General features: G+C 43.3%; 1 protein-coding gene across 6 annotated transcripts in view; it reads right to left on the reverse strand.

Annotated features, from left to right (window-relative positions):
* Window positions 1-18,313, reverse strand: part of SLC26A5 (solute carrier family 26 member 5) — a 149,898-nt gene that overhangs the window by 97,737 nt on the left and 33,848 nt on the right. For all 6 annotated transcript variants that reach the window (XR_012242828.1, XM_073619613.1, XM_073619610.1 and 3 more), the window contains exon 2: window positions 6,002-6,183. Coding sequence is in view for 5 of the 6 variants with exons in the window: in XM_073619610.1 (XP_073475711.1) it covers window positions 6,002-6,183 (182 nt within the window). In the remaining variant the exon portion in view is untranslated. The remainder of the gene's footprint in view (window positions 1-6,001; window positions 6,184-18,313) is intronic.

Here is an 18,313-nt window from a genome sequence, read left to right on the forward strand (position 1 = left end):
ATCAGTAATTTATAGTTCTTACTGATTTAAAATAAAACAGATATATCTTGAACCACGTATTTTTAACAGTAAATCCTTAACCACTTACCGACCGGCTCCTGTACATATACGTCGGCACTTTGAAGACGGATATCTCGGTAACGGCAGCAGCTGCTGCCACAACCGAGGTATCCATCTTTACAGGAGCCGGTTCTGTGTACGATAATGGTGGTCTCTGCAGCGGGTTCGCCGCAAGATCACAGTTATCGGCGGCGGGAGAGGTGCCACCCCCGCTCCCGCCGCTCTCCGCCGCTTACCGGAGCCGTCGGTAGCGGCGGAGGCGATCGGGACCTTTCTGTGCCTGGGAATGGAGACGAGCGAGGCTAAGATGGCCGCCACCCGTCTTCATACCATTGGACGGCTGAAGCGACGTCATTACGTCAGCTCCGCCCACTTTTCTTAAAGGCATATTATTTTTTTTATGTCATTTTTTCAAACGACTTTTTTTTTTTTTTTTTTTTTTTTTTTGCATTTTAGTCCAAATATGAGATCTGAGGACTTTTTGACCCCAGATCTCATATTTAAGAGGACCTGTCATGCTTTTTTCTATTACAAGGGTTGTTTACATTCCTTGTAATAGGAATAAAAGTGACACCATTTTTTTTTTAAACAGTGTAAAAATAAATAAAATATTGTAAAACAAATAATAAAAAAAAAAAAATTTTTAAACCCCCCCCGTCCCGACGAGCTCGCGCGCAGAAGCGAACGTATACGCGAGTAGCGCTCGCATATGAAAACGGTGGTCAAACCACACATGTGAGGTATTGCCGCGACCGGTAGAGCGAGAGCAATCATTCTAGCCCTAGACCTCCTCTGTAGCGCAAAACATGCAACCTGTAGAATTTTTTAAACGTCGCCAATGGAGATTTAAGGGTAAAAGTTTGATGCCATTCCACGAGCGGGCTCAATTTTGAAGCGTGACATGTTGGGTATGAATTTACTTGGCGTAACATTATATTTCACAATATAAAAAAAAATTGGGCTAACTTTACTGTTGTCTTATTTTTTTTATTCAAAAAAGTGAATTTTTTCCAAAAAAAGTGCGCTTATAAGACCGCTGCGCAAATCCGGTGCAAAAAAAAAAGTATTTCAATGACCGCCATTTTATTCTCTAGGGTGTTAGAAAAAAAAACAATATATAATGTTTGGGGGTTCCAAGTAATTTTCTAGCAAAAAAACCTGTTTTAAACATGTAAACACCTAAAATCCAAAACGAGGCTAGTCCTTAAGTGGTTAAAGTGTTAATAAACACAGTAATATGAAAATAGTTCATCTGCCCATCCAACAGTGCCCACAGCTTATAAATCTTTTTACATTAAAATACTGCCACTATACACCTTTTTTGGATGATCTGTATACCACAGTTACATGATAAACTGCAGAGTTTCTCCAGTGCTGAGAGCTCAGGTAGGAGGAGATTTCCAGTTCCACTACAGCCTGTATACACGCCCACATGTGTGATGTCAATATCATGTGACCTAGCTAGCTCTGAGAACGAGTAAATGTTCTCTCAAGCATAAAAAGACACAACTGAGCCATACAGGGCAATCTTAGAAGAAAACCTGTAAGAGTCTGCAAAAGACTTGAGACTGGGGCGGAGGTTCACCTATTAGGTCAAACGAAGCGGACACAAAAAATAAAAAAATATTGTGCTCAGAATGCAGGGGTGTGGGGGGGGGGGGGGTAGGTGATGTGATATGTGTTTTTGGAAAGGGTTTGGGGACTTTTTCCCCCCCGCAAAATGCAGCGTTTTGCATGTAATAGACTTCAATAGACCCGCATCCAAAACGCAAGTACTGTGTTTTGCTGCGATTTGCGTTTTTTTTACTGTATATAGCTGGTTGCTAAGGAGCGGGTCGGGAAAGCTGGCCGCCGCGCCCTTCGCAATAAGGATGAGTCATCAGCTGTCAGTGGGCTTCCCCCCCAAAATACATACCAGACCCTTATCCGAGCATGCAGCCCGGCAGGTTTAGGAAAGGGAGGGGACGAGCAAGCGCCCCCCCGACCATACCAGACCGCATGCCCTCAACATGAGGGGTGGGTGCTTTGGGGCAGGAGGGGTTCTGTGCCCTCCCACCCCAAAGCACCTTGCCCCCATGTTGATGGGGACAAGGGACTCTTCCTGACAACCCTGTATGGTGGTTGTCAGGCTTGTGGGCGGGGCTTATCAGAATCTCGAAGACCCCTTTAAGGGAGCCCCCAGATCCTGACCCACCCATGTGAATAGGTATCAGGTACATCGTACCCCTACTCATTCACCAAAAAAGCAGTAAAATGTAAAAAACAAAGACCTGTTTTTTGACAAGTTCTTTATTTTAAAAAAATAGCTCTGTCTTCTCCCCGAGCAGTCTTCTACCACTGCCGGTTACCCGATATATAAAAAAAAAAAAAAAAAAAAAAAAAAAAAAAAAGGGAAGGTTTGCTCTTGTCCTGATTCCGTCTTCGTCCGTTGTTTGACATATCTTATGCAGCCATGAGGCGTGGCCATCAGATGGTGACACCCGGAGAGCCCGCCCCTTGTGATGTCACAAGGGAGCAGGCTCTCCTGGTGATGTCATCGAATGGCTATGCCCCATGGCTACATAAGAGGTGTCAGACAGCGGGGGACGTCACAACGGATGAAGACAGCACCAGGAAAAAAGCGACTGTTTTTAGTGGGTAACCAGCGGCAAAGAAGAAGAAAGAAGGGGGGGGGGGGAGGACACAAAATCGCGGCAAAAACACTGTAGAAACGCTCAAAAGCAACAGGCATAGATGTGAATTGAGCCTTAGAACAGCCCAAAGTCCAGACTTAAATCCAATTGAGAATCTGTGGCAAGACAGAAAAGACAGAAAATTGCTGTTCACAGATGCTCTTCTATCCAATCTGACAGAACTTGAGCTATTTTGCAAAGAATGGGCAAAAAAGTCACTCTAGATGTGTAAAGCTGGTAGAGACCCTCAAAAAGACTTGCAGCTGTAATTGCAGTGATACATGGTTCTAAAACTTATTGACTCAATTAAACTTTTCACATATTTAATTTGCAAAAAATTTGGAAAACCATCTATCATTTTCCTTCCACTTCAGAATGATGTGCCACTTTGTGTTGGTCGATTACATAAAATTCCCAATAAAATACATTCACTTTTTTGGTTGCAACATGACAAAATGTGGAAAATTTCAACGGGAATGAACACTTTTTCAAGGCACTAAATATGTAGAATTTATATTACATCCTTGTACTGCAACATTCCCCAAACTAGCAAATTGAAATGTTAAGCGATTCTCTCATCCAGTCATAACTACATGAATGCTACAGACAGATAGCCGCATTACACAGGATGCAGCTCATTAAACAAAGATGTGTCGCATTTAGAAGTGCAGTTACAGCTTCTCTGCAGGGGCTTACTTAGAAAACTCAAAGTCCTTCCTTCTACCCATTTGTAGTAGGGATACACCGAATTTCGGCGGCCGAAGCATAGCGGTGGCCGCGCCGCTGGGTGCTGTCCATTGCGGGGGGGGGGGGGGGGTGTGGGTTACCTGGCGGCCCAAGGTCCTGTCCTCTCCTTGCAGAGCGGCAATCTCCCTGAATTGTCCCAGCAGCCGTAGTAACAATGTCCCACCTCCTGTGATAGACGGCACCCTGACTCAATGCCGGGACATCACAGGAGGGAGAACATCATTACTGCGGCCCCGGCAATTCAAATCCAGCTCCATGATACATCAGAAGATTGCAGCTCTGATCTGGGCACTGGCAAGGCTGCATTGATCTCTTGTATCATGTCTGCAGTCTCTGACCATCTCCTGTATCATGTCTGCTAGAGATGCACCAAATGGAAATTTTGCCAATACTATTAGCAGTGTGTTTAATTTTAGGTAAGAGATTGCAGACATGATACAAGAGAAGCTTAGAGACTGACTCTAATCGTCACTCTGGTATTAAAGAGGAAACCCCACAACCACACACACAAAAAAAAAAAAAAAAAAAACCACACTCAAATCAAGAAACTGACATTTCTACATTTCTATTGCCTAGACCTAAACGGATGTTTGGGGAAATTAGATGGACGGAAATATGTGCAAAGTGGCTCGGACAGGTAGGTCTTCTACCCCCGTCCCACCAGTATGATACACTACAAAAACTCTCCTTCAAAAAAAAAAAAAAAAGTGGCATCACATAGCCAAACAATGTCAAATTTCCCAGTAATTTCTCCAAAATTAAAATTAGAAAAGAGTTTCACTGTCATTGTAGTTTTGCAAAATTGCGTAAGAACAGAAACCACAACTCTACACAGAGGGATGTAAGAATTCCAGATGATGCAACCCATAGGTGTTTACTTACCAGTGCCTTGAAAAAGTATTCATACCCCTTGATATTTTGTCATGTTACAACCAAAAACGTAAATTTTATGTGATAGACCAACACAAAGTGGCACATAATTATGAAGTGGAAAGAGACTGATAAATGGTTTTCAATTTTTTTTTAAAATATGTGAAGCGTGCATTTGTATTCAGCCCCACCAATTCAGTACTTTGTAGAATCACCTTTCATTGCAATTACAGCTGCAAGTCTTTTTGCAAATGTCTTTACCAGTTTTAGACATCTAGAGAATGACATTTTTGTCCATTCTGCTTTGAAAAATAGCTCAAGCTCTGTCAGATTGGATAGAGAGCGTCTGAACAGCAATTTCCAAGTCTTGCCTCAGATTCTCAATTGGATTTAGGTCTTGACTTTGGCTGGGCCATTCTTACACATTCCATTGTAGCACTGGCTGTATGTTTAGCGTCATTGTCCTGCTGGAAGGTGAGCCTTCGCCCCAGTCTCAAGTCTTTTGCAGACTCTTACAGGTTTTCTTCTAAGACTGCCCTGTATTTGGCTCCATCCATCTTCCCATCAACTCTGACCAGCTTCCTTGTCCCTGCTGAAGAAATGCATCCCCACAACATGATGCTGCCACCACCATGTTTCATGTTTCTAACAAATTGGCTTTTATTTGTTTAAACAAGTTTTGCAGCAGAATGACTGCACAAGCACTGACTCCTAAATGAAGGGCAGGTGATCACATACAGGAGCCCATATTGTAAATTCAGTACCACCCAATGCTGAAGACACAAGTCTCAAAATTAAGAATGACTGCCAAACAGCCACAATGTATTGTGGGCAGCTCAAACCCGCCATCTGTCCCAGAAATCTACTTCTTGGCCTTCTCCAGAATATTCAGAAACTTTCCACGGAGAGATAGAGAGATAGATTTTATATAATATTATATTCGCAATACGCATATATTTGCACAAAAGTTATAGCGCCTACAAAATAGGGGATAGATTTATGGCATTTTTATTTCATTTTTTTTACTAGTAATGGCGGTGATCTGCAATTTTTATCGGGACTGCAATATTGCGGCAGAAGAATTGGACACTTTTGACACATTTTTGGAACCATTGACAATTATACAGCGATCAATGCTATAAAAATGCACTGATTACTGGCAGAGAAGGGGTTAACTCTGTTCCCGAGTGTGTGTTCTAACTGTGGGGGATGGGACTGTCTAGGAGAGAGAGGGAGAGATTGGTGTTCATACTTAGTATGAACACATGATCTGTCCCTACTCCCCTGAAAGAACCGGGATTTGTGTGTTTACACACACAGATCTTGGTTCTCACTCTGTCACGAGCGATTGCGGGTGCTCATCACTCCTGCCGGGCACTCGAATCGGCTCCGGCCACACGCTGCGGGCGCGCCCCTAACGGCCAAAAGGCAAAGCGACATAAGGTAACGTCGATTTGCCCAGCCGAGCCAATCTGCCACAGTAAAACTGCGGCGGCTGGTCCGGAAGTGGTTAAATAACTGAAGATGGGGTTTACTCGTCTAATACTTAGTCAAGTAAAATGTTTTCTCTGCAGTTTGATGCAACATTGAAGCGTGGAACGCTCCTAAAGACTACGAAAAGAAATAAAACTGGCAAGGTATAAATGTCTCACCTGCAAGAGTGTGAAATTTTATGGAGGCTAGACACTGGCTCTTTCTTCCTTGGGTGCAAATGTTCTTGGAGATATTCCTGTGTGTATACAGGCCTCTCTACACAGTACTTATGTCTCTGACAAAGGCAATCATCTTCCCCTGAAGCTAGTTCCATAGCACATCTCAGGTCTTCGGTTTGTATCTGCAGAGGGCAAAACTAGGTTTTACTATATATACACACACACACACACACACACACAAATATCAATCATTACTGTATAATAAATTGATTGGCGAATATATATATATATATATATATATATATATATATATATATATATATATATATATATATATATATATATATATATATATATATGCAAAAAAAACATAGAAAAGAAAACTGGGATCAGTTTGAATCTGTATGTGGAGCGGTGTAGGCCTGTTGTGCTTTTTAGCTGCATTTTTGACCCAAAGGCGCATGGCGCACCTAAACACAGCCAATATTGATATGTTCTTATAATCATTTTTAATCTCTAATGCCTGGTACACACTATTTGTTTTTTGTTTAGCCCTCTGGCTTGAACGAAAAAAAAACACGGAGGCGCTCGCTGTACTAACTATGCAATGTTAGTACATCAATCTCCTTGCTGAGCTATTGTGTTCTGACAAGGGGACTTTGCTTCTAACTTCCAGTCTCAGGAGATCTGGAATGAGATTTGGTGGTGTCACAGTGCTGCTCACAGTTCTCCTTGGAGACTCTGACATGAAGGCTGCAGGCAATACTGGCGACAAATCCTTTGCCTGATTTTGTGAGCACAGCTGCCAGAGTTTAGTCCCCCTTTATGTAACAGAAATCCCAATGGCATGAAGTCAGATTTAGCTCTCAACAAAATGATATTCTTGGTAACCACTCTGCAGATTTTCCACCACTGGAATTCTTGCTTCAGTATACACTACTCCCCAATCTGAAGCCATATTACGGGTTTAATTCATTTAAGATATCAGTTTTTGCTGCCGCAATGTTTAATACTAGATAGTGGCTCAAACGCTGATAACTTTTTTTTATATAAAATTATATGAATTTTAAAAAAATTCTATATAGCACATGGGCTAATTTATGAACAGGAATTAATGTCCAGTAAATAATTGTCTACAATTACTGGAGCGTCCATGGGATGCAGCTACTTATGAGCCGTTTAGTTGTTTCCTTACTCGTTACGATTGGGATTTAGCAAACACATATTGCATACAATAATACACTTCCACAAGTACAAAATATATATCTAAACATTTTCTCCTTGACAGCAATGAAAGTCCTTTAAAAATACACAGGAAGTTGCACATGTGTTTCATGGGTGCTCCGATGAGTTATATCCTGACATTGCAGTGACTGCTAGTGTACACACAATTACTCGTTAGTCTATGCCTGTCATCTAGTCTTATTACAAAAGATAGAGGTCAGTCAAAAGCTATACACCGCTGATGTGAGTACGTTATGGTCTCCTGAGGCCAACTGCTGCTTTTGAAATTTTAGGACTGCTGTACCGATAAGAAACAAAATACGTAATTAAGAGATGCATTACATAGTTACATAGCTAGTCTGGTTGAAAAAAGACAAGTTCATCCAGGTCAAAACAAGAAGGATCATACAGGTGTATAAAAAAAAAAAAAAAAAAAAAAACACATTCCTTCTGCAACAAGAGAAAGACTTTAGCAATGACAATTAGCAGGAAATACACTGAAATCAGTACAAAAAACAGGAATTCTGGAGAAAAGGTCAGCAGACTGAACAGAAAAACAAGATAAGGTGTTCTTGTTCTATAAGCAAAACATATCATGTTAAAATGTTCTAAACTGCCTCTAAAAATGCAGTAGGATAAAAAAAAACAAAAAAACAAAAAAAAAAAAAAAGGAAGTGTTTGGACGTGGAGCCGAAAGTTCAGAATCCAGGGTTACACCTCAAACCTTGGCATGAGGTGGCGGGCTGATAGTAGTGCTATTGATCTTGACAGAGAAATCAGGTGAAGAGGCACATGGGGGGGGGGGGGATGATGAGCTCAGTTTTGGATAGATTGAATTTCAGGCAGTAGTGCGACATCCAGGCCGATGTCTGTTACTGAATTAGTGATACGTGAGGAGACTGAAGGAGTGAGCTGAGGGGTACAGAGATAGATTTGGGTGTTGTCAGCATAGAGATGGTATTGGAAGATATGGGAGGCTATTACCTGACCAGGAGAGGTCTAGATGGAGAAAAAGAGGTCCAAGAACAGAACCTGGGAGAACCCCGACAGAGAAAAGGAAGAGGAGAGGAGTTGTAAGTGACACTGAAGGTGCGGTTGGATATATAGGATGAGAACCAGCAAAGTGTACAGTCATAGAGACCAAAGGCGTGGAGCTTTTTGAGGAGGAGGAGGGGGTGATCCACTGTGTCAAAGGAGTAGGAGTACAGAATAGTGTCCATTGGATTCAGCTGTTAGTAGATCATTTGTGAGTTTTAGGAGAGCAGTTTCCGTGTAATGTTGAGGGCGGAATCCAGACTGAAGGAGATTACGAAGGTTATTCTGTTTCCATACGTTGCATGTAGGGCAGCCCACTCATTTTAATAGGCTACCCTCATTGGCAGCACCATGAGGTTGCCAACTGTCAGTAAATTTACAAACATTTGTAAAATCTATAATTTTTGCATCTGTCCATTTAGGTCCATCACGGACATGCAATCTGAAAGTCCCTAATGGACAGATGCTAAAATTACAGATTTGACAAAATGTTTGTAAATTTACTGACAGTTGGCAACCACATGGTGCTGCGGCACCATGAGGATTGACATGTGCATAAACACGCGTGTTTGCAGAAGCGTAAGGGTGCCAATAACAATTAATGGGCAGCGCATTTATGTGCTAGACGTATGCACATATTCCTGACGTGCACAGATGTGAACCTAGCCTAAAAGCGTATCTAGACCCAACAAAGTGTAACGTTTCAAACACAAAATTACGCATCAAATGTGGTTCCTGCATTCATTTTATTTTTTCTCTTATTTTAAAAACCCTTCATATCCTTAGGCCGTCATATGACAGCCTCGACTTTCCGGGGTTATATCTGAATGATGCCTGAGGCTACAGACATCATTCAGATACCGGCATTTTCAGCCGGCGATTCCGTACACCATAAGAATGATCATAGCGGCTGTTCTGCCGCTTGATCGTTCTTACAGGCGGGGAAAGGGGACATCCCCCCCCCTCCCACCGCCCTCCGGTGCTTCTACCGACTCACCTCAGCGATCGGTGAGTCGGAGAGCGGATCCGCCGGCGCCGGATGTAGATCATAGAGATTTACGGCGGACCAGATGGTCGCCGGAGTCTCCATGATCGTTCAGAGGCCGGGCGCGATGTTATGACTCTCTGCATTAAAAAAAACGGCGCCGCCTCGGCTGGGAAGCGGTGATCCTTTTTTTTTTTATTTTAGGCTTCCCAGCCTAGAGGTGAGATGTGGGGTCTTATTGACCCCATATCTCACTGTAAAGAGGACCGATCATGTCATATTCCTATTACAAGGGATGTTTACATTCCTTGTAATAGGAATAAAAGTGATCAAAAAAAATTCAAGTTAGACTTACCGGTAACTTGTTTTCCTTGAGTCTTTCAGGACAGCACTTGAGAGAGTGACTCCTCCCCTTGCAAACAGGAAACACCTCTTCCACCAAACTTTAAAAGGAGGCTCCTTTCCACACATTGTCAGTAGTAGTAGAGAACCTCCGGCCCCAAACTGGAACACATAATCGAGATATGATTAGTCACAGTATATAATATATATATATATATATATATATATATATATATATATATATATATATATATATATATATATATATATATATATATATATACACTGTGACTAATCATATCTCGATTATGTGTTCCAGTTTGGGGCCGGAGGTTCTCTACTACTACTGACAATGTGTGGAAAGGAGCCTCCTTTTAAAGTTTGGTGGAAGAGGTGTTTCCTGTTTGCAAGGGGAGGAGTCACTCTCTCAAGTGCTGTCCTGAAAGACTCAAGGAAAACAAGTTACCGGTAAGTCTAACTTGAATTTTCCCTTATCGTCTTTCAGGACAGCACTTGAGAGGATAATAGAGACTTACCCCCCTAGGGAAGGACCACAGCCTGCAGAACCTTTCTGCCAAAAGCCTGATCCCCTGCTGATAGGAGATCCAGTCTGTAATGACGGACAAACGTTAAGTAGCTTGACCACGTAGCCGCCTTACAAATCTTATCTGGGGTGGCACCAGCTCTTTCTGCCCATGTAGTGGCCTGGGCTCTCGTTGAATGAGCCCTATATCCCAGCGGGGAAGATAAACCCATTTGAGAATAGGCTACAGAAATAGCTGTCTTAAGCCATCTAGCCAATGATGCTTTTGATGCTTGTTGGCCTTTCTTGTTTCCAGAAAAAAGAACAAATAATGAATCTGAAACTCTAAACCCTCCCGTTACTTCCAAATAATGTAATAGGATACGTCTTACGTCTAAATTGTGAAACTGCTCTTCCTTTGCACCCGAAGGGTTAGCAGAAAAGGTTGGCAGAGTAATCTCCTGAGACCTGTTACTAAAGCTTGCCACTTTTGGCAAAAACCCCGGATCTACTTTAACCACTTGACGACCGCCTCACGCCGATTTACGTCGGCAAGGTGGCACGGACAGTCAAAATCACGTACATATACGTGATTTGCCTTCCGCGGGTGGGGGGTCCGATCGGACCCCCCCCCCGGTGCCCGAGGCGGTCGTCTTTTCTCCCACGGCGATCGGAGATGAGGGGGAGGCCATCCGTTCGTGGCCCCCCCCTCGCGATCGCCGCCGGCCAATCACATCATTCCTTTGCTGCTGTATGCTAAACAGCAGCAAAGGAAATGATGTCATCTCTCCTCGGCTCGGTAATTTCCGTTCCGGCCCGAGGAGAGAAGACAGGTATGTGAGTGCACAACACTACACACACAGTAGAACATGCCAGGCACACTAAACACCCCGATCGCTCCCCGACCCCCCCCCCAATCACCCCCCCCCCCTGTCACAAACTGACACCAGCAGTTTTTTTTTTTTTCTGATTACTGCATTGGTGTCAGTTTGTGACAGTTACAGTGTTGGGACAGTTAGTATTACCCCCCTGTAGGTCTAGGACACCCCCCTAACCAAGTTTTAACCCCTTGATCACCCCCTGTCACCAGTGTCGCTAAGCGATCATTTTTCTGATCGCTGTATTAGTGTCCCTGGTGACGCTAGTTAGGGACCTAAATATTTAGGTTCAGCGTCAGCGTTTTATAGCGACAGGGACCCCCATATACTACCGAATAAATGTTTTAACCCCTTGATGGCCCCCTAGTTAACCCTTTCACCACTGATCACCGTATAACTGTTACGGGTGACGCTGGTTAGTTTGTTTATTTTTTATAGTGTCAGGGCACCCGCCGTTTATTACCGAATAAAGGTTTAGTCCCCTGATCGCCCGGCGGTGATATGCGTCGCCCCAGGCAGCGTCAGATTAGCGCCAGTACCGCTAACACCCACGCACACAGCATACGCCTCCCTTAGTGGTATAGTATCTGATCGGATCAATATCTGATCCGATCAGATCTATACTAGCGTCCCCAGCAGTTTAGGGTTCCCAAAAACACAGTGTTAGCGGGATCAGCCCAGATACCTGCTAGCACCTGCGTTTTGCCCCTCCGCCCAGCCCAAGTGCAGTATCGATCGATCACTGTCACTTACAAAACACTAAACGCATAACTGCAGCGTTCGCAGAGTCAGGCCTGATCCCTGCGATCGCTAACAGTTTTTTTGGTAGTATTTTGGTGAACTGGCAAGCACCAGCCCCAAGCAGCGTCAGATTAGCGCCAGTACCGCTAACACCCACGCATGCACCGTACACCTCCCTTAGTGGTATAGTATCTGAACGGATCAATATCTGATCCGATCAGATCTATACTGGCGTCCCCAGCAGTTTAGGGTTCCCAAAAACGCAGTGTTAGCGGGATCAGCCCAGATACCTGCTAGCACCTGCGTTTTGCCCCTCCGCCCGGCCCAGCCCAGCCCACCCAAGTGCAGTATCGATCGATCACTGACACTTACAAAACACTACACGCATAACTGCAGCGTTCGCAGAGTCAGGCCTGATCCCTGCGATCGCTAACAGTTTTTTTGGTAGCTTTTTATTGAACTGGCAAGCGCCAGCGGCCTAGTACACCCCGGTCGTAGTCAAACCAGCACTGCAGTAACACTTGGTGACGTGGCGAGTCCCATAAGTGCAGTTCAAGCTGGTGAGGTGGCAAGCACAAGTAGTGTCGAGCTGCCACCAAGAAGACAAACACAGGCCCGTCGTGCCCATAGTGCCCTTCCTGCTGCATTCGTCAATCCTAATTGGGAACCCACCGCTTCTGCAGCGCCCGTACTTCCCCCATTCACATCCCCAACCAAATGCAGTCGGCTGCATGAGAGGCATTTTCTTTATGTCCTCCCGAGTACCCCTACCCAACGAACCCCCAAAAAAAGATGTCGTGTCTGCAGCAAGCGCGGATATAGGCATGACACCCTCTATTATTGTCCCACCTGTCCTGACAATCCTGGTCTTTGCATTGGTGAATGTTTTGAACGCTACCATTCACTAGTTGAGTATTAGCGTAGGGTACAGCATTGCACAGACTAGGCACACTTTCACAGGGTCTCCCAAGATGCCATCGCATTTTGAGAGACCCGAACCTGGAACCGGTTACCGTTATAAATGTTACAGTTACAAAAACAGTGTAAAAAAAAAAAATATATAAAATAAAAAAAAAAAATAGTTGTCGTTTTATTGTTCTCTCTCTCTATTCTCTCTCTCTTGTTCTGCTCTTTTTTACTGTATTCTATTCTGCAATGTTTTATTGTTATTATGTTTTATCATGTTTGCTTTTCAGTTATGCAATTTTTTATACTTTACCGTTTACTGTGCTTTATTGTTAACCATTTTTTTGTCTTCAGGTACGCCATTCACGACTTTGAATGGTTATACCAGAATGATGCCTGCAGGTTTAGGTATCATCTTGGTATCATTCTTTTCAGCCAGCGGTCAGCTTTCATGTAAAAGCAATCCTAGTGGCTAATTAGCCTCTAGACTGCTTTTACAAGCCGTGGGAGGGAATGCCCCCCCCCCACCGTCTTCCGTGTTTTTCTCTGGCTCTCCTGTCTCAACAGGGAACCTGAGAATGCAGCCGGTGATTCAGCCAGCTGACCATAGAGCTGATCAGAGACCAGAGTGGCTCCAAACATCTCTATGGCCTAAGGAACCGGAAGCTACGAGCATTTTATGACTTAGATTTCGCCGGATGTAAATAGCGCCATTGGGAAATTGGGGAAGCATTTTATCACACCGATCTTGGTGTCATCAGATGCTTTGAGGGCAGAGGAGAGATCTAGGGTCTAATAGACCCCAATTTTTTCAAAAAAGAGTACCTGTCACTACCTATTGCTATCATAGGGGATATTTACATTCCCCGAGATAACAATAAAAATGATTAAAAAAAAAAAAAAAAAAAAAAAATGAAAAGGAACAGTTTAAAAATAAGATAAAAAAGCAAAAAAATAATAAAGAAAAAAAAGCACCCCTGTCGCCCCCTGCTCTCGCGCTAAGGCGAACGCAAGTGGCGGTCTGTCGTCAAACGTAAACAGCAATTGCACCATGCATGTGAGGTATCGCCGCGAAGGTCAGATCGAGGGCAGTAATTTTTGCAGTAGACCTCCTCTGTAAATCTAAAGTGGTAACCTGTAAAGGCTTTTAAAGGCTTTTAAAAATGTATTTATTTTGTTGCCACTGCACGTTTGTGCGCAATTTTAAAGCATGTCATGTTTGGTATCCATGTACTCGGCCTAAGATCATCTTTTTTATTTCATCAAACATTTGGGCAATATAGTGTGTTTTAGTGCATTAAAATTTAAAAAAAGTGTGTTTTTTCCCCAAAAAATGCGTTTGAAAAATCGCTGCGCAAATACTGTGTGAAAAAAAAAATGAAACACCCACCATTTTAATCTGTAGGGCATTTGCTTTAAAAAAATATATAATGTTTGGGGGTTCAAAGTAATTTTTTTGCAAAAAAAAAATAACTTTTTCATGTAAACAATGAGTGTCAGAAAGGGCTTTGTCTTCAAGTGGTTAGAAGAGTTGGTGATGTGTGACATAAGCTTCTAAATGTTGTGCATAAAATGCCAGGACAGTTCAAAACCCCCCAAATGACCCCATTTTGGAAAGTAGACACCCCAAGCTATTTGCTGAGAGGCATGTCGAGTCCATGGAATATTTTATATTGCGACACAAGTTGCGGGAAAGAGACAAATTTTTTTTTTTTTTTTTGCACAAAGTTGTCACTAAATGATATATTGCTCAAACATGCCATGGGAATATGTGAAATTACACCCCAAAATACATTCTGCTGATTCTCCTGAGTACGGGGATACCACATGTGTGAGACTTTTTGGGAGCCTAGCCACGTACGGGACCCCGAAAACCAAGCACCGCCTTCAGGCTTTCTAAGGGCGTGAATTTTTGATTTCACTCTTCACTGCCTATCACAGTTTCGGAGGCCATGGAAAGCCCAGGTGGCACAAAACCCCCCCAAATGACCCCATTTTGGAAAGTAGACACCCAAAGCTATTTGCTGAGAGGTACAGTGAGTATTTTGCAGACCTCACTTTTTGTCACAAAGTTTTGAAAATTGAAAAAAGAAAAAAAAAAAAAGTTTTTTCTTGTCTTTCTTCATTTTCAAAAACAAATGAGAGCTGCAAAATACTCACCATGCCTCTCAGCAAATAGCTTGGGGTGTCTACTTTCCAAAATGGGGTCATTTGGGGGGGTTTTGTGCCACCTGGGCATTCCATGGCCTCCGAAACTGTGATAGGCAGTGAAGAGTGAAATCAAAAATTTTCACCCTTAGAAATCCTGAAGGCGGTGCTTGGTTTTCGGGGCCCCGTACGCGGCTAGGCTCCCAAAAAGTCCCACACATGTGGTATCCCCATACTCAGGAGAAGCAGCTAAATGTATTTTGGGGTGCAATTCCACATATGCCCATGGCCTGTGTGAGCAATATATCATTTAGTGACAACTTTGTGCAAAAAAAAAAAAAAAAAGTGTCACTTACCCGCAACTTGTGTCAAAATATAAAATATTCCATGGACTCAATATGCCTCTCAGCAAATAGCTTGGGGTGTCTACTTTCCAAAATGGGGTCATTTGGGGGGGGGGGTTTTGTGCCACCTGGGCATTCCATGGCCTCCGAAACTGTGATAGGCAGTGAAGAGTGAAATCAAAAATTTACACCCTTAGAAATCCTGAAGGCGGTGCTTGGTTTTCAGGGCCCCATACGCGGCTAAGCTCCCAAAAAGTCCCACACATGTGGTATCCCCATACTCAGGAGAAGCAGCTGAATGTATTTTGGGGTGCAATTCCACATAGGCCCATGGCCTGTGTGAGCAATATATCATTTAGTGACAACTTTTTGTAAATATTTTTTTTTTGTCATTATTCAATCACTTGGGACAAAAAAAATAAATATTCAATGGGTTCAACATGCCTCTCAGCAATTTCCTTGGGGTGTCTACTTTCCAAAATGGGGTCATTTGGGGGGGGTTTGTACTGCCCTGCCATTTTAGCACCTCAAGAAATGACATAGGCAGTCATAAACTAAAAGCTGTGTAAATTACAGAAAATGTACCCTAGTTTGTAGACGCTATAACTTTTGCGCAAACCAATAAATATATGCTTATTGACATTTTTTTTTACCAAAGACATGTGGCCGAATACATTTTGGCCTAAATGTATGACTAAAATTTAGTTTATTGGATTTTTTTTATAACAAAAAGTAGAAAATATCATTTTTTTTTCAAAATTTTCGGTCTTTTTCCATTTATAGCGCAAAAAATAAAAACTGCAGAAGTAATCAAATACCATCAAAAGAAAGCTCTATTTGTGGGAAGAAAAGGACACAAATTTCGTTTGGGTACAGCATTGCATGACCGCGCAATTAGCAGTTAAAGCGACGCAGTGCCAAATTGGAAAAAGACCTCTGGTCCTTAGGCAGCATAATGGTCCGGGGCTCAAGTGGTTAAGGACAACTCTATCAGGAAAAACTGACAAAAAAGGCTCTTTTACTGATAGGGCGTGCAGTTCACTAATCCTTCTTGCTGAAGTAATTGCAACCAGAAAAATAGTCTTCAAAGTTAAATTCTTCAGGGATATGGCCTGTAAAGGCTCAAATGGTTCTTTTGCCAGAGCTTGCAGAACCACCGAGAGATCCCAATTTGGGAAATGCCTCACCGGGACCGGTCTAGACCTGGAAAGAGCTTTGAAAAATCTCATGATCAGAGTTTCTGAAGATAAGGATCTCTCCAGATAAACTCCCAAGGCGGCCACCTGCACCTTAAGAGTGCTGACCGCCAGATTCTTGTCTGCACCTTTTTGCAAAAATTCCAGCACTGAAACTAGGTCTTTAACCTCCCTATGTTCTGAATGACAGAAAGAAACAGACTTTCCACACTTTGGCGTAAATATCCCTGGTTACCTTTTTCCTACTGGAAAGCAACGTAGTAGTTAAACGTTCTGAAAAGCCTTTGCTTCTCATTAACTGCTCCTCAGATACCAGGCAGTGAGCTTTAACCTGCCTACCTCTGGATGAAGCACTGGCCCCTGAATCAACAGATCCTGACTGAGCGGGAGATGCCAACATGGTTTGATTGCCAACTGCAGAATCGTGGAAAACCAAGCTCTCTTTGGCCAATATGGAGTAATCAAAATCAGTAATGAAAATCCCACGGATGTGCCAGAGCATCTATCCCCTGAGAGCAAATGTCTCTCTGAAGGGAGAAAAAATTCGGGAGCTGCGTGTTTTGCTTTGAAGCAAACAGGTCTACCTGCGGAAGACCCCAAACACTGGTGATTAATGCAAACACCTTCCTGTTCAGACTCCACTCCGATTCCTGAACTTTCTGTTGGCTCAGATAATCCGCTACTTCCTTCAATGTGCCTTTTAGATGGACTGTGGATAGAGATAGTAAGTGGTTCTCCGCCCACTCCAGAATCTCTACTGACAGTAAGTGAAGAGCCCTGCTTCTTGTGCCTCCCTGTTTGTTCAGGTAGGCTATGGCCGTGGCATTGTCCGACAAAATCTGGACATGGCAACCTATGAGGTTTTGAGAGAAGAAAGCTAATGCTAGGGCAACTGCCTTCAGCTCTCTCCAATTTGAGGATTTTTGGGCCTCGAACTGGGACCATGTTCCCTGCGCTAAGGCCTGACCCATGTGGGCCCCCCATCCCTGCAAACTGGCGTCTGTTGTGACCACTTTCCCGGTCGGAAAAGACCAAAGAAGACCTCTTTGCAGTACCACCTGACTTTTCCACCTCCAAAGTGAACGTTTGACTCTGGTGGGAATCTTTACTTTTGTATCCAAACTCTCCGTCCTGTGGTTCCATGTCCTTAGAAGGAACCTCTGGAGAGTCCTGAAATGCAGCCTTGCACATTGGATGGCTGGCATTGAAGAGGTTAATGTCCCCAGAGCCGACATAACCTTTCGGACTGAAATCAGTTGATTTGTTTGTAGTGCCGTTATTACCCTTTGGACCTTGATCTTTTTCTCTTCTGGGAGAAAAATCTTTTGCTCCACTGAATCTATTAAATAACCCAGAAACAGTACTTGCTGAGCTGGGGTGAAATTTGATTTTTGAACATTCACTATCCACCCTAGTGACTCCAAATGACTGCGGGATTTGTTCAAATCCTCCTGCAACTTTTCCCTGGATGGGGCAAAAAAGAGGAGGTCGTCCAGATATGGAAATACCGCAATCCCCTGGAGTCGAAGAGGGGCGAGAGCTTCCGCCATTATCTTGGTAAAAATACAAGGAGCTGACGACAGGCCGAAGGGAAGGGCCCAGAACTGAAGATGTATAATCTCCTTGCCCATATTCACCGCAAACCTCAGGAACTTCTGGGACTGAGGTGCTACAGGAATATGAAGATAAGCATCCCTCAGATCGATTGATGCCATAAAACAATCTTTTGTCAGAATGTTTCTGACCGTGAAAATTGAGTCCATACAAAACTTTTTGTATAGGACTGACTTGTTCAGGGGTTTTAGGTTGAGGATAAGACGGAAGTTTCTGGATGGTTTTCTTATCAGAAAGATGTGTGAATAGAAACCCTGACCCTGTTCTTCTGGGGATACTGGTATCACTACCCTACTATCTGGTGCCTCAGATCCTTTAAAAGGTTCTTCATGGCCAGAGCCTTGGTTAGATCCCTTGGTAGGTTTGTTACAAAGAA

The sequence above is a fragment of the Aquarana catesbeiana genome, linkage group LG03 (genome assembly GCF_042186555.1).
Source record: "Aquarana catesbeiana isolate 2022-GZ linkage group LG03, ASM4218655v1, whole genome shotgun sequence".
In the NCBI taxonomy this organism is placed as follows: Eukaryota; Metazoa; Chordata; class Amphibia; order Anura; family Ranidae; genus Aquarana; species Aquarana catesbeiana.